We start from the raw sequence: 17,123 nt of genomic DNA, 5'->3' as shown, positions 1-17,123 counted from the left end.
CCACCCCATGCAGTACTTGAACAAAAAATAATGACTTGTTCAAGAGAGATGGTGTAATGGTGTGTAGAATGACCTTGGGAGACTGGGCAAAGAGATGCTGCCAAGGTAGGTTAAGGGACATCATCACTCGCCACTGGATAGTGGGTGGGGCAGGAGGCTCAGAAGAGACCCTCCCTAGTTTCTCGGTCTTGCAGGGCAAACCAAATAGGAAACATAACCAGATGAGCTAATTCTACTTTATTGTAAAGCTACATTGACAGAATCTTGCAAGTCTGAAAGTACATTTCTCCCCCTGTCTCCTTTACAGCCTGAGAAAATAGGGAGGGTCTCTTCTGAGCCTCTTGCCCCACCTACTATCCAGCTGTAGACTATGCTGTCTCTTATCTGACCATTCCCTTGGCAGTGTCTCTTTGTCCAGTCTCCCAAGGTCATTTCCACATACCATTATAGATAGAGGAAGCAGGACAGTACTTTATGTGGCTGAAGAGATATTTATTTGATGTTTCTATTGGTCCCTAATGTTGATTCTATCATCATGGATGGTTTTTTGTTGTAAAGAGTGCTTGGCATGATGTCTATAATGTATGCAGATTTTGAAATGTTCAGTTTCCATCATTTGAATTCTAAAAAAAAAGTATCAGAATGCCTTGATAGTAATGGTTATGATAGAAGATCCCACAAATAGAAGTTATAATGTATGCAGAATGATATTAGTATTTATTATTTATTGCTATATTATGATCAGCATATCCTCACACAGTTGTTACTTATATATATCTAGTTTTCTGTGGAGCTTACTTCATACAGCCTCACAAATATTCCATGAAGTAGGCAACCTCAAGTGAGGACTGTGCTTGTCTTAGCTGCCCAAATTTCATTGTGGTTGGATTAGTTTAAACCTTAATTCCTTATGTCCAAAGCAATGATACCTTTTTCTGTTATTTTGGTATCAATCTAATTTATACTTACGTTCTCTTAGCTCTGCATGTATCACAGTTAAGAGAGCAAAAAGTGACCTCTCATTTTAAAAAACAAACTATAGTCTGGTTTTGGTATGTATCGCATATGTCCAAGACATGGAATGAATTTGTTGCTGTCTTGCTCAGTTGCTCCGGAAAATCTAGTTTTGAATGTACAGCTGGATGGATCAGCTCTCTTTGTAAGGGATGCACTTTTATTAATTGTGTCTGCATGTTTGAAATGGACTGTCTAATTCCATTACTTGCAGTTGATCTGAATTTGACTAATGAATTGATTGTACTTTAATGTCTAATGTTGATAATAATGGAGCCATAATCTGAGTAGGAAAGAGAACATATACGTTCTCTATTAATGTCAAGATACAGGTATATGCTTTGACTCTAATAAAAGAGTTGTCATCTATAGTACTTCATAGTTCAAGATAGAGACCCTGTTTTTAACTCGGTGATTTTCATGACATTTCAACCAGTTCTTAGTTCAGGAGGTGTAATGTGTGTATATCATAGAAATCAATGCTCAGAATAGAACTTTTTCTATTTTGGTGACCTTAGGGGATAGAAGTAGGACAACAGTACAGTGCAGTTCTGGAGTTGAGGCTCCAGGGCTCTATGTTAATAGATAGTTTATGGTTTACAGCTGTGTTTCTGGGAAAATTTACTGTTAGGAATTAATTTTCTGTTTTATGTAACAGTTAAAAATACTAAGTTCACTATTTATCGTATTTTAGCCCCATTAAAAGCAATTGAAATTAATCTAGTTACAAGTAACTAGTCCTGTTGATTTCAGTGGGATGAAAAGTGGATAACTAAGCTGAAATCCAGGCCTTTGCCTTGTAATGAAATATTGGAAAGGGGTTCCTTTGTTAATGTCAGTTCTGTGCCTGAAAAGAAATGTCTAGAATGTTGTATTGTTGTCATGAATAAATGCATGCTTAAAAATATAAAATTTCAAACTAGCATTAATGATAGAATGAAATTCAAGTATTTTTCGTTAAAACCTGTCTTAATAATATGATGAAATAACTAAAAAAAAATCTTTGAAATTAGGTACTGCCAGAGTTTAATAGTTGAATCATTATATGTGAGGCAGCCTTGAGCTTTCAGATCTTGTAGAATTCTCTGTGACAAATATAGATCTGCTTCCACAAACCTGTTACATATTGGGGTCTTAGTTTAGAATGCTGATATATTAAAAATAAATTTCTAGTGGCTTAATATTGTCAGTTCATCACTGTTCCTGTATTTATTTCTGCAGTTGTGTATATAAATGTGTGTGCCAGCAGCATTCGGAACAGATGTATAGTGACCTAATAAAAAAGATAACTAACCACTTAGAGAGAGTCTCAAAGGAGCTGCAGGTAAGAAGCTGCACAATTTTATTTTCCTGGGACTTAGTATAGTATCCCAGTAAAATGCCAGTGATCATTTGGAGTTTATTGCTACCATACTTGTTACCTGTGCAGGACTTGATTGACCTGATTCGTAATGCATTAGCTGTTGAGAGATTGTTCTCTGGGAAATTCAGATGTTACTGTCCATGTGAGCTCATGTATTTCAAAAGGGATCATGATCCCAAAGATGAATTAACATACATGGTGGCTTTGCTCTGAGCACATATAGGTGTGAATAAGAAAAGTCTCCTTTAGCTGAGTTTGATTCCTAATGACTTCAGGGACATGTCCATGTAATTTTCTTGGCAACAATTAACCGGTTTGCCATTGCCTTCTGAGATGCTCTTTCAGCTTCCTGGTCTAGCCTGTAACTGATATTTCTTGGTGATCTTAAATCTACGTACTAATCAGATCTGACTCTGTTTAGTAGTTTTAGTTCAGCCACAGTGGTGAGCAAAATCTAGGATAAATGCTCAAATGTATGTGAGCAACTTTGATCACTTTGTCCCTAAGGAAACCTTTAGTATTGGATATGTACCTGTATGTGTCTATATTTCTGGCTAGTTTGAATTAGCCTTTAATCTGTTATAGAACTTCGGGTTGGAAAACTTTGTCAGCTTTCATGCAAGGGTATTAGAAACTGGTTTGCACTTAATTATGTTTATCAAAATATGCTGATCATTTCTACTCAGATTGTCAGTTTAAAGAAAGAACCTCCTAGCTTACAAAACTTAATTTTTCTGACCATCTGAAGACACTTTTTTTTTTATCACAGGCAATGGGGTGTTTATTTAGAACCTGGTTTTAATACTGACCTACATCTCTGTGTTAATCAAAAACATGCACATTTGTTGCTTGTTAAAAATTAGCCTGCATGACATCAGAAAGTGAGTAGTGCACTGACAGAACAGGAGTAAAAGTAAATAAATGAGATAGTTTGCTTGTCAATTTCCAATTCAGCCTTCTATGTCAGAAAAATAAATACAATTTCATATTTGTATCTTGCTGTGCTTTTGTTGTAATCGGGTATTAATATGTATGAAGAATGTAGCTTTATTTTTAAACCCTTGAGATTTGTCAGTAAATGGGACCTTGAGGAAAAGTGCATTGCTTTGGTATGCTGTTGATTTCTAGTAATAGTAACTCACTGAATAGATGTATAGCTAACTGTATGTAGTCTTTCTTCTTACACTTTTGTATTTAAATGAAACACCAATGTTGTATTTGCATACGAGGGCCTTATCCTCCTTGAAATAGATACTCACAACATAGCACACAACTTTTTTGAATTAAAAGCTACACTTGGTCTTTGAGGATGTGCCAAGAGCTGTGCTTCAAAAAGTACTACGGACTCTTTTTTCCCTTGCTTTTACTTAAACTTTTTTTCCGTTTTTATTCTTTTGGATGAAATTAAAAAAAGAAGTACTAAAAACTAAATTTAATTTTAACTTAGAGCTAATGTTTATTAAAATTAAATATAGCTAATAGTAGTAGTGTAGGCAATGCTTCAAATCTAAAGCATCCAAAAGCTGAAGCAAATGTTTTGAATTTGAAATCTTTTGCTCATTACTTGTTAATATGATTATTCCCAAATGTGCACTTAATTTTCTTCTGATGTCTTTAAAATTATAATATGGAAACAACTTTTGAAAGTCTGTAGGAGCCACATTCAAAATTTGGGGGCCTGCATGCCACCCTGAGGTTATGTATCTCTGACCTGTTGGATTGTATTTCAGTGGAAATGGCTGTGGCTTTAGAAAGTAGACAAGGGTAGCCATTGTTAAAAGCAACAACGCTGGTTGTTGAGGTGAATGGCTAGTTATAGTACGTTCTGGCATCTTCTAGCTGAATGTTCTTAAGAAATAAGGATATTCCCTTTCTTGAGGATAAGTGTAATCCTTTCCCAAGCTTCTTAAATGAGTCTATACTTTGCATGTGATTTGCAAATGCTTTTGCAATAGGTAATTAAGAAATACCTTATTACCATTCTTATATCTTAATTACAACATTGTCAGCTAAAATTCTGTACTCTGTTGCTGATCTGCAAGGACGTATATTTGTGGTTGCAAATGAGTTGGACTCTGATCTGATTAGTAGGTTGCTCTTTTATCGTGGTGGAGGAAACATGAAGGATCTTGGTAATGTGCTTCTTGAAGTAAGCTATCTTCTATCCTTGCAGCAAGACAAATCATTGTTGATAATGTGCAAAAGTCAGATTTCCAGAATAGTGTTTTGAATATAATCCAGCCCTTAAATGGGCCTGTTTTGAGGCCAAATCATACCCAGAGCACTGAAATACTTCATGTTCTGGAAGATTTACTTCCAGAAAGAGATGAACCACTTCCAGATCAGTATGTTCCAGAAAAAAAGGGGAGCATCCCTGTGGAATACTGTACTTTCTACATTCATTTGGCAACATAAGTATGCATTCCTTTGTTATTGTGAGGTTGAGCAATGAAATTATCCTTGCGCTACTGGAAGTATTGCCTGATTACCCTAGCATCTTAGGGAAAGATTCTCCCCCCAGATCTGTATAATAAGCCAATGCTCATGTGTCCTTTGAAAAATTGTCACAGGAAAAAGTGTTCTTTGTATGGATGTGGAGAGAAGGGACTGCTTCATGAAAAGAATCCCCATCTACCACAACTCCATTGATGAAATATGCTATCCTTTCTTGTATGTGTAACTTTATACTGGAATACTCACTTAATTATGCAACTTTCATTTTATTAACCAAACTCTTAACCCTTAGGTCTTACAGGTGGAACCTTATTAAAGGATCAAGAAGATGCATACAATGTTTCTTACAAAATAAGGACATATATTTTAATTACTCATTAGGTTAATCCTTAAAAATATCACTGCTAAGCAGGAAAAAATATTTTTAAACTAAACATTTTGAAGCAGTTACAGCGAATATTCTCAGTTAAAAAAATAACTTAATGGGAAACTTACATGATTGGCTGTGTGTGTGTGTGTGTGTGTGTGTGTGTGTGTGTAACTTTTGAAGATTTATATCAGAGTTTTTGGAAGTTTTCTGAGTGACCAGTTGGAACACTAAGTACAATATTGATTTTTGTGTGCAGATCCCCAACTTCTTGCTTTTGAAGAGTTAATCAGCTCTGCTGTAGTAGAATAACTTTTTCATTACAATATGATCATTCTTCAGTTTGAGGACATTAGAATCATATTTTGTGCTAGTGTTAACAGCTGTTTCTGCATTTTTTATTATGCATCTGAATTCAGTGTGAACTTCTTTGGATGCTCTGCTTTAGAGTGAAAAGTGTACTTCGACTCATTAGGTATGTAGAAGCTGGATAATTACTGTGTGGAAAAGACTTCAAATGTGCTGCTAAGTATTAATTCAGTGATATTTTAGTTGATCCTGTTTTGCAAATTTGTATTTTGGTTTGTTCTCTTTCTTTCTTTTCTTCTTTTGATGGTTCTTTCCCCAGTAATTGTGACACTTGAATTTTGCAAGGGCCTAGAGTATAGCGTATAAAGGGAGGGACTAAATGTTTCAGTAGGCTTTTGATTAATATTTAAATGGGATACTAATAGTTATTTTATTGCTGTTATATTACACTATCGAACCTATAACAAGGAGCTGCTGACAAAGGAGGGAAGGCCTGAACAGATCAGGGCTGCATGTATTGGCAGCTGCAACTTTCAGCCCTTTGAGATAGATCAGATCAGGAAATAGACTCCTTAGGAAAACTAGAATTATGCTTTATTGAGATAGGCTATAATAACAGAATCTAGCTAGTTTGTGCTCCCCCCCCCCCCCCGCCTTTCGCTTATACACCAGTTAGTCAGGGAAGAGTCATTCTGAGTCTCTTCTTAATACTATCTCCCTCCCCAGGATTTAAGGAGTGTCCTTTTTGTTTTTGTAATGATTTCTGAATATTTGCTACAAGGCCATCTCTGTAGCTCTCTACACCAGCCGATCCAGCTTACATCTGTCAGTGTGGGAGTCAGAGGAGAGTTTTGTCTGATCATTGCAGTGACAGGTAAGGTTTGAGGAGCTGGGGGCTACAATTCAACCTCCTGAGATTTTAGGAGAATGCTAGAATAGGAGGATGAAGGTTTTCCACCCATATGAGGGGTGGTGGTGGGTATGCTTAGTATGGAAATGAAAGGGAAATTTCTATGAGCCATACTTTCCTATCCCTACCCATAAAACCCTCCAAAGGTCTGAAAAGCTGTGATTTTTGCCTGTTGCTGGCAGTGGGATTTTAAAAGTGAGGATGGGAGTGATTTGTCTTCCAGAGGCCTTCCACTTCCATTTGTATTCTAATTTGTAAAACAACAATAACAAATCAACCTTCTGAAATTTAAGCTTTTGCTATTGCATATTGGCAGAATGAGCCCAAGGTATTGGGGTGGGGGACACATTTGGGACACAGGTTGCCCACCTTGGATTATTGGGATATAATATGGAATCCTTAACCAGAACATTTAACCTTTTATTTTAAACAGTTATCTTGTGGGAGATGAAGGTCACTGTACAAAACCTGTTTTTATAGGCTGGGTTGCCCTTGCATAACACTAGGACTAAATCTAACTGGTAATCTCCTAACAAGGTAATAGCTGTCTTTTCATCCTGACAACTCTTTTAAGTATCCTGAGGAGAGAGATTTAATTGAAGTCCTGGGTCTCTGTGCCCAGCTCCTGTGTTTTCACACTCAACTCTCTCCCATTGCCCCAAAATGTTTAACGTGTCTATTTAATAGTTTGACCTTTAATCTAAGGTAGAAGCATTTGATGAAATAGCTTGGTTCAGAATCTAGACAGATTACAATATGTTCATTCTCTATTATGCAATTGTGCTGCAGGTGGCAGCAGAATGCCTTTCCTGGCAAATTGCTATATTTTTCCAAATATTGAACCATCCAGTTTAAGAATAAAAACACAAGATAAACACCTTTTCTGAAAAATTCTTAACTACCCCTATGCATCAAATTATACCGTGTATATTTATGAGTCCCCTAATACTCTCATTTTACTTTGTCTATATTTTTCTTGTCCCACATTTTGCCATCTTCTTTACTGTACTAGGATCTCATGGGAGATTTTGTTGAGTGCTTTACTGAAATTATGGCACTCTATGCCAATTGCATTCTCATGGCCAACTAACTGGCCACTTTATAAAAAAAGAGAGAGAGAGAGATCAGGTTGGTTTGGCATGACCTATTCCTGCTAAAGCTATGATGACTCCTTCCAAGCAATATATATTTTTTTCTAAATCTTATGTGGATATTTAAAGTGTTTCCATCTGGCTGTATGACTTTTCCAGTGTTTAAATTTTCACTTATAACTGCTCTGTGTTAGATACTATCTTGAAAACTCCACCTGACTTCAATGAATTTGTTTCTGGAATTCTCAGTTTGCATGTTGAAGTGACTTCTATACATTAGAAAAGAAGACCAGGATAAATTGGGCATATTCTGGAATAACTGAGATGGAAGTTTCCAGAAGGATAGCCATATTATATTTTTATCTTTAGATTTTTTTATCCCACCTTTATTATTTTTGTAAATAACTCAAGGCAGGGAACATACTTAATACTCCTTCCCCCTCCTATTTTCCCCACAACAACAACCCTGTGAGGTGCGTTGGGCTGAGAGACAATGACTGGCCCAAAATCACTCAGCCGGCTTTCATGCCTAAGGCGAGACTAGAACTCACAGTATCCTGGTTTCTAGCCTGGTGCCTTAACCACTAGACCAAGAAATAAAGAGTCTTGTGACACCTTAATGGCTAGGTGGAAAATAAGGAAAAATAATTGGTATGAGAAAAAATATATTTGTTATTATACCAAAAGAGATGGGTGCACTCAAACTGACAGAGGTACTCCCTCAAAATGTGTTGGGACTTCAGATATAAAGAATACAATTTTTCTCACACTATTTTCCCCTTATTTCCCAGTGTTTTTTCTCTGAATGATATTAATGACTAACCAGTTTATTATCACATAAGATTTTGTGTGACATAGTCACTGTAGGTATTGTATTGGTTTGGATCATGTATATACATTTTGCGCTTTATCTTTGTGATAATAGACTAAGTTCCACAGTTGTGCAAAATTCATTGATTGCAGAACTGTCTTAACGTTCTGTTTTCTCTACAGACCATGCCAAACCTTTTCCAAATGCTTCTATTCCAAAATGGTCAGCAATTTCCAGAAGTAAATCTTCTGAACCAGAAAAGGTTTTCTAGAAATGAGTCTGGAACCCACTGAATTACTTCTGGTTTGGAGGATATGCTTCCTCAAATTATCAAAGTGCTCCTATAATGTTGGTTCAGCATGGTATGGAGGTGGAATGGAAATTTCAGCGTGGTATGGAGGTGGAATGGAAATTTCTGGGGTTCTTCAGAATGTTCTGTTTTCAAATTGGTGAGTTCTGTGCATCCTTTGTAATGTCCTAATATGGACTGCTTGTTATTTCCTGCATGTATGTCTGCTTTTTCTCTGAGACCTCAAGGTGACTTACATGGGAGATCTCATCTTATTTGATCCCCAGAGCTACAGCTCTGTGAAATAGCTGGACTGAAAAAGACTGACCTAATGAATTTGTGGTCAAGTGGGAATTTGAGACACTCTAATCCAAGACTATGCCTTAATTACTATATTATTCTACACTGGCACCTTACTTAAAAGAAATGTAAATGATTGATTTAATTATTGAACAGAAACTTGCATAATAGTGAAATCTCTGAACATCTGCTCATACTGATACCTTATCTGTTTTATAGGTCCACCTCTGGAAAGAATTTGTGTGACTTTTTTTTTCTTTTAAAAATGACCTTGGATTTTGCTTTCATTTAAAGCCTAGGATGGGTATGCTAGATGATAAGATGTTTAACTGCATTATGAAACCATAAAACAGGGAATACATCAGTGTTTCTCTGTTTATGTTGACTTCTAATCCAGTATAGGAATATTATGAGATTTTCATCGCCATATTTTTGGGATGTTAAATGATTGACTTGCCAAATACTACTATATATATCTTCTGACAAGGTTCACTACTTGCGAAAGCTTCCCTAAGGTTGTTTTCTCATTTTAATTGAGAAAGATATTGCAGTGAAATTCCATGACCATTACTCATTTTCAGTGAATTAGGTATTTCAGATCTCACTGCCCCTCTGGTTAAATGTATTAATATCCACTTGTATGTTACATATTAAGTGGCAGTAATACTAATTTGTTTTTACTTTTTCTATAGTTTTATTCCTTTGCTTATAGGAACAGTATCTTCACAGATATAAAGACAATGAAATTTTTATTTTCATTTTTTATTTGTTTTCAGCATCATATCAACTAAATGATACTTATTTTCTCTTTGATTTTTTGTAAGAGAAAATGGAAAAAGGAGTTTAGGAACTGGGCAGTATTGAAATAAATGTAATAAATATTTTTATTCAAGGTATGTAAGACTGTACAGCTAAATGAACACAAATTATTTCAAAATGAATATAGGCACTTTGGTGACTTTTTAAACAGTCTTTGTCAAATGTGATTCTAAGCCTTCTTCCATGAAACTTTTGTAAGGCAACTATGATTTCATCCCTGAAGTTGAGAGATTTGTTTTAACCTTTGTTTATCTTATGTAGGCATAAAAGTCATAGCCAGCCTTAGCTGGTCTCAAAAATGTCAAGTAGAGTTAATCCTAGTTAGTACTTGAGTGGGAGACCACTAGGAAATCCTGTGATGGATTAGACTGGAAAGTTTAAAAAAAAGACACACACACCTTGGAAGAAGGCAATGGCAAACTACTTCAATGTTGTTGTCAAAACCAACATGGACATATCCATGTAGTCACCAGGAGTCAAATTCAGTGCAAGGAAAACCTCTCTTAATCAGGGAGCCATTAAAAAAGACATTTTATCTACTCACTCTGCCTCTGGAGAGTGAGTAGATAAAGTGAGTGAGAGTGAGTGGAGAGTGGGAAAAATGCCAGCTAGTATGCATTTAAAGATCCTTTATATTCCTGGTAAGCTTGCAAATAACTTGACAGGATTCTGATTGTCATCACTAGCTTTCATTTGCATGTTGAAGAGCAAGTACATGAAGTTTCCTTTGTGCCCCCAGGGCTCTTCAAATTGGAAGTACCGGGCATATGCAAAGATGAGCTGACATCCATTCAACTTTCTACTTCAGCTTCAGCTAGAGGCAGAATCTATCTTTAGATTATTCTTGTACAGAATCTACCATCCTTACCTCCTTATATTCAAGTATAGTACTTTTATCACTCAAGATATCTATGCAATTTTTTTATAATTCTAAAGTCGTTATAAATCCCTGTGTTGTATCTTGACTTATAAAATCTTTGATTTTATATTGCCAATGAGAATTTGTATGTGTATTGCTTCAAGTTCAGAACAAACCCATTCCATCTACTGAAACGTTGCATACTGGATCTGTCCCAATGAAACAAAACTTGAAATGGCTCCATTGTTTGCTGTAGGGATTTTTTAAAATAAAAGTTATCCTCTTAGCCAGTTTTCCTGAAGGTTGATTAGCAAGTGGCAGTCAATCAGATTACTTCCTCACAGTGCCACTAAACAAGTTCAAAATACAACTGGTTTGCAGCTTGCTTGCTGTTTTTTACTTGTTTTTTGCTTGCTAGTTATCTAGGCAGGTCCAACAAAAAGCAGCTTGTGTATTCCTCTGTACTAAACATGTGGCCTACCTCTGTTCTGTAGCTTTAAAAATGCTGCAAATTTTGCAAACAAACAAAACTATTTCCCCAAGCTCTGTATACCATTGAAGTCAATAGCGTACAAGAGTACAGATAGTCCTCGCCTACGGTTCAGCGACCGTTCGAAGTTACAGTGGTGCTGAAAAAGGAGACTTATGACTGGTCCTCAAAGTTGTGGCCATCGCAGTGTCCTGACAGTCACGTGATCACGATTCAGGCACTTGACAACTGGCACACATTTACAATGGTTGCAGTGTCCCATGGTCATGTGATCGCCATTTGCAACCTTCAGAGCCGATTTCTGACAAGCAAAGTCAATGGGGAAACCAGCAGGAAGTCGCTTAATGACCACAGGTGATTTGCTTAACACCACAGCCAGAACTGACATCCTAAGTCAGTGTGGTCATGAGACATTTCACTTAACAACTGCACCGCTTAGCGACAGAGTTGGTGGTCCCAATTGTGGTTGGTAGAGGACTACCTGTTTATGCAAGTACACTGATATCAGAAGCTTATAAGGCAGAACAGAAGTTTTTGCTGCTTTAAATGCAACTGGAGTTTAACAAATCACAAGAGTACACAGTGTGAAAGTTCATAACAGCAGTTCAGTAAACCAATCCATGCCGTTAAGTTTGTAATCTAAACCTTAGTAGCTTTAGTGGCACTTGCTATTTTCAGTGACAAAGAATTTTAAAAACAGGAGTAACTTAGCTAGCTAAGCAGGCATACAGTTGCAAACAGTCTTCTATCTGTGCAGAAACTTAGCAGAATAGATTTTATAGTGGCTCTTTATCTCCAAACCAAGTGCTTAATAATCACTGCTTTTTCCTAACATTCCTCCTGCCCATATCACCTTATCCAGTGTCAACCAGTAGTAGAGGAACCAGTCAGTCTATGCTGATTGCCTAGCCTGAAAGATTAAAAGCAAACCAAAAGGTGCCAAGCAAAACTTCAGTTGTACTTGGAACAGCCTGGACCACTCAGAACAATATTGTTTGAAAAAGCCAAGATGTGTTCAGAGCTTAAGGCCAAATTCGTGGAATGCCTATGTTTTGTTTTAAAATCTGAAAGTTTTGCACTTCCATCATTTGTTAGTAGTGGGATGCAAACTTTTAGACTATTTTGGTGCGTGGAAAATGCACACAGAGATGTCTTGGTTTTCAGTTCCTCTTCTATTCTGAGTCTTGCAAGTCTTTTCTTTATTAAAGGAGTAATTTGATATACTGTTACTTGTTCTGGATAGCATTAAAGAAGCTGCCATGTTTTGCTCCATTTTCCATAATTCATAAGGTTGAATGGATTAAGTGTTTGATTTTAGTTGAACACAGTCATTTTAACCAGAAGAAAATAGTTTTAACTTGTTAAGTCTTGTTAAGTTCCTGATTACTAATAAAGCCCAATTATCATCCTGATCTGATTTAAACTTTGATTTTATTGGACTGGTAATGAGTTAAATGCTTTTATACTCCATTTTCCTTCTCCTCTGCTTTGCTTCCCTCTGCCAAAACCAAATTTACATGGAGAGGGGAGGGAATCCTTGAAACCAGTTTCTCAAGAAGTTCAAAGCCAGAAATGGTGATTAAGGATTTCCAAAAATAAACAGGATCCTTTCTCATTATGTTACCCTAATTCCTGTTTGATTATAGAATTAACACTGTCGTAATTAGCCAAACCACAGTCTGCAAAACATAACCATTGTTGTATGTTATGTTTTAAGGTTAACTGTAGTCAGTGTTGTTACTGTGGTTTTAAAGCAAAGCAAATAAGGCTACAAAATGAGAATGGATGTGTGTTAGGTGAGCCTGCTGAATAATGCATATATTTAACCATCTTAAGCATACAAGTTGGAACCTGGGGAAAATACAGTAAATGTGATTTCATTTTGCTATGGATCATTAAAGGCTTTTGTTCTTTCTAAGTGGCTTTGCAAATGGAGCAAAGCTAACAATTTCTCTTCCATGTACTGTTGTAAAAAGTCCTTGAAGTGCATTATGTAGTACAGTCTATAATTCTAAGGCCACAGTCCTGTATGAGTTTACCAGGTAAGTTCAGATAATGACTTCTGAGCAGAAAGTGACAGTGTGGTAGACTCCATACAGGATTTTGACTTGATGCCTCAGTCCCAGAACTATCTGGTGATGTTAGTTATCTAGTTTTGAGCTCTATTGTCCACTAAACTTCCTGAGAGATTTGAACATATAAACCTCGTATTCTAACTATGTGCTACAGTGGTGGAATTGCTGCTGATCCCTTTGATGTTACAGGAAAGAAATATCTATTGCCAGTCTTGTGGAAGTTAAAATAAAATTTGCTTTTGTGCAAATGGATAAGACTAGAGTTGGTTTCATCACTAAACCATGAGCATTACTCTGGTGCTAGAAATCTTACCTGTTCTGTGCTTTGCAGCAGTGAGCAATAACTTACATAAATGGCTGTGAGAAATTACAAGCAAATACATGATTCTGCTGCTGGATAATAGACATGACAGACAATGGAAAAAGAGAGGTACTAGTAAGAGAAAACATAATCAACTATTTAAAAAAAAACATATCTGTATGCAGTTAAGATGTTGTAGTTTAAATAGTTATATGCATAACCTTTAGTTAGGGACACAAGAACTCCAAATACTTTTTTAACCCTCCAAATAGTTAATATTACCTGAAAATCACATTTGTTTATAAAGACCAACTTTGAGAAAACACAGTGAGAAATCTGTACTATACTCACTTTCCCAAATCTAGTGCCTTTCATATGTTCCAGATTACACTTCCCCACTGGCAGTGTTCCTTAGATGATGGGAGCTGCACTGTTCTTGTTACCTGATAGTTAAAGAATTGTAGCCAGGAGATTTAACAGTCTTTAAAGGAATAAAAGTGTAGTCACTGATTTTACTTTAAAAAGCATTACCGTTTATGAATATCTGTGTTCTTTCATATACTGTAAGTATTATGAAGAAAATGGAGACTTGAATAAACTGCTTTAGGAGACATCGTGCAACAATTAAGGTGCTACAATATGGTCATGTTTCTGTTGCTGTCAAGGACATAATGCTACTCCGTTACAATACACAATGTTTTCTGTCTTCTGAAGCAGTGTTTCTCAACCTTAGCTGGCTGGGGAATTCTGGGAGTTGAAGTCCACACACCTTAAAGTTGCCAAGGTTGAGAAATACTGTTCTAAAGTATTAGATTATACTGGCTGTGTCATGGTTAAGCCAAATTGCAATGATTTTAACAAGAACTTGTGCTAGACCATCCTTCCTCAACCTGATACCTTCCAGATGTGTTGAGACTGTAACTGCCAGAATTTCCAGCCAGCAGTCGGCTGCATCTGACTGAGAATCATGGACATTGTAGTCCTGACACATTTGAGAGGCTTAGGTTGGACACTGTTAATACCACTTCTGTTTCCTTCCATGAATGACATATATGACATAGAATTTTTTGATACCTAGATTGGGCAGTTATCTGATTAACTTAATCACTGAAGAATAATTATTCTGAATTACAAGTAGGGAAGGAAATGATGCACTGCAAACCATTTAAGACAGGTATACTAACCTGATTGTGACTTGTTTGAATGTACTTACCATGTATTCCTTTTATGGAGAACCTTAATCCTTTCAGCAAGATCTCATCATACTTTTTAAAAGAATGTTAAGTCAATAAAAAAGATGAAGTCTCCTTTGTCTCCAGCTAAATTTCTAATAATGTTATGAACATGTCCATGTTGTTTTCTTTGTAATACTATGGAAAATGCCTTCATGGATATATTTTTTACTTCTCAGTCTTGTCTATAGCTCTGGAATTTCACTGGACATAGTATTAGAACAGACATATTAGACTGGGACTGCTAAGGTCCACCTAAAAATGTGCATTTGATAAAGCTCCTCACATAGGGTCTGCATATATAGCATAAACTTAGATGCGGGGGACAATAACCTTTCTCAGAATATTACATTTCATCTCTTTTATCCACTTCCCACCCAACCCTTGGCATTTGCGGATACTGAGCACACTTAAGCATCATTGGGTTGAGGGTGAATACTCCAGGCCTGGAGTTTGTTTCCTCCCCTTTTTTTCTTGTTGGTATCTTCCTTTTCTTTCTTAGATGATGCCATTTTGGATACCCAAGGAGAATGAACTTGTTAATAGTATACATATACTTATGTCATGCACTGTCAAAGGGATTCTTCCTTGAAGTTTGCAGAGGGGTGGGGTCGGTAGGTAAAAGAAACATCTAGTTTTTCACGTTAGAGTTTTTAAAAAAATCTTCAAGCCCAATCTTCATTTTCATAAGAGATCTGTTTTCTTTCTTGTTTTGCAGGCCAGCCCTCCAGATCTCTACGTTGAAAGATTTAACATAGCACTTGGGCAGTATATGGGAGCATTACAGAGCATTGTGCCTCTTTTCATATATATGGTAAGTTATTAGACTTGAATGAAGAGAACTAGCCAGGTGTTGGCTATTGCTAGTTATCCAAATAGCAATTAGGTTTTCATGTATTTATTGTAAATCAGGAAAGAGATTGATGACCAATCAGCTTTTCTGGCTTCCTCTGTTTATTTTAGTTTTCTCCCCCTCCCCTCCAATGGGGGCAGTTAATACTAGTTTTCATCCATTGGGAGGCAATGGTCCTATATCACACTTTAATTACAGTTGTAGCTGTGACAAGGGCTTGCCCTTTAACTTTTGACACTGCTATACTTTTATTTTCCAGGCTTCTGTTCCTTCTTCATATTTTGCTCCTTTGTGAAATCACACCTTCTTTGGTCATTCCTCAGTTAGCTTTCCAGAACCTTGTTGGAATAATCACCCTACTCTTCTGCAGAATGAATTCATCTAAGTAATCCATTAGCCTCAGTTGGTTGCTTTATACCAGAGCAGTCACAGTTGAGGTGTTGTATGCTACATGTTTCTCTCTCTCTCTGGATTGTGTGCATGGTCTAAAAGATCAGAAAAGGGTTGCCATTTGGCAAGGAAAAAGCATATGCATATGTAAGTATATAGAAGCATATGCTTGTATTCAGTGGAAATACTGCATTGAGCATTCAGAATTTTGACTTTGAGCATAGCTTTAAAATGATTGTGGCATTAAAGCTTCATATATGCTGAGTTTGTTTTACTTTTCAGTAACATAAACTAGAATGTATGTTACAAGTCAAGAAAATTACAGTAAAAATTTAGAAGGTCACTAGCATGATTAATGGGTTGTGTCAAGAAAGCATTAGAGGAAAGGATTCTTTCAGTAAAAGGAAATCTTCCTGGGGAAGAAATCCTCTCTTCCCCCAAATCCCTTGCACAGTAGAAATCAAAACAGAAAATAACAGATGCAAAAAAAAAAAAACATTGAGAAGCATGAGATGGCCTATACGTTGATTAAATAAATAATTTGGTCAGATGATCTCATCATTATCTGCAGTTTCAGAATAGGAAAGGCAAGAGTACACCAGTGAAATGTAGAAGATCAAATGAGAATAGTTCCTCAAGCAGGCATGGAAAACCTGCAGCCTTGTAGCATGGTGGTTGGTATGGGGAATAGGGACATCCTACTATGATGGATACTTTCATACTTGGATGGCCAATCTCAGAAGTTGTATTTAGGAGACTGCTGCCCTCCCTATGGTGTATGTGCTGAGGGATTCCTTTTCACTTAAATTGTAGGTGTGTGGTGAGGTAAGCTGAAGATTTATAATGAAATGTCATCAGTATGATGCCAAACAGCTCTAGTTTTCTTTTTCATCTAATTCAACAAATGAAGTAAGAGAATCATTCCCAAGACTAAATAGTTGACAGACTGAGGAACAATATGAAACTCAGTGTAACCATGATAGAGTGGTGTTGGGAAATAATTGATCTGTCTAGAAAGGTATGAACAACTTGTTCTGGATGGTGCTGCATTTTTTTCTTAAAACAATTTAATCCCCTTAAGGTAGTGTTTATGTTACTAGTTTTTCACAAAGTATATCCATTATCTACCTAGGACCTGATAGCTGCTATGTTATGCTACTGTATAGCAATGTATGGGGACTTGCCCTAAAGATGGG

At 36.5% G+C, this 17,123-nt stretch overlaps 1 protein-coding gene across 1 annotated transcript in view; it reads left to right on the top strand.

The window, feature by feature from the left end:
* The window catches only part of CACUL1 (CDK2 associated cullin domain 1), a 44,438-nt gene that overhangs the window by 2,893 nt on the left and 24,422 nt on the right, over positions 1–17,123 (top strand). The window contains exons 3-4 of the mRNA XM_063307225.1: positions 2,236–2,338; positions 15,403–15,498. Of these exons, the coding sequence (XP_063163295.1) occupies positions 2,236–2,338; positions 15,403–15,498 (199 nt within the window). The remainder of the gene's footprint in view (positions 1–2,235; positions 2,339–15,402; positions 15,499–17,123) is intronic.

The sequence above is a fragment of the Candoia aspera genome, chromosome 6 (assembly GCF_035149785.1).
Source record: "Candoia aspera isolate rCanAsp1 chromosome 6, rCanAsp1.hap2, whole genome shotgun sequence".
In the NCBI taxonomy this organism is placed as follows: domain Eukaryota; kingdom Metazoa; phylum Chordata; class Lepidosauria; order Squamata; family Boidae; genus Candoia; species Candoia aspera.
Note: the sequence above shows the minus strand (reverse complement) of the source record. Positions and strands in the feature narration are given on the sequence as shown.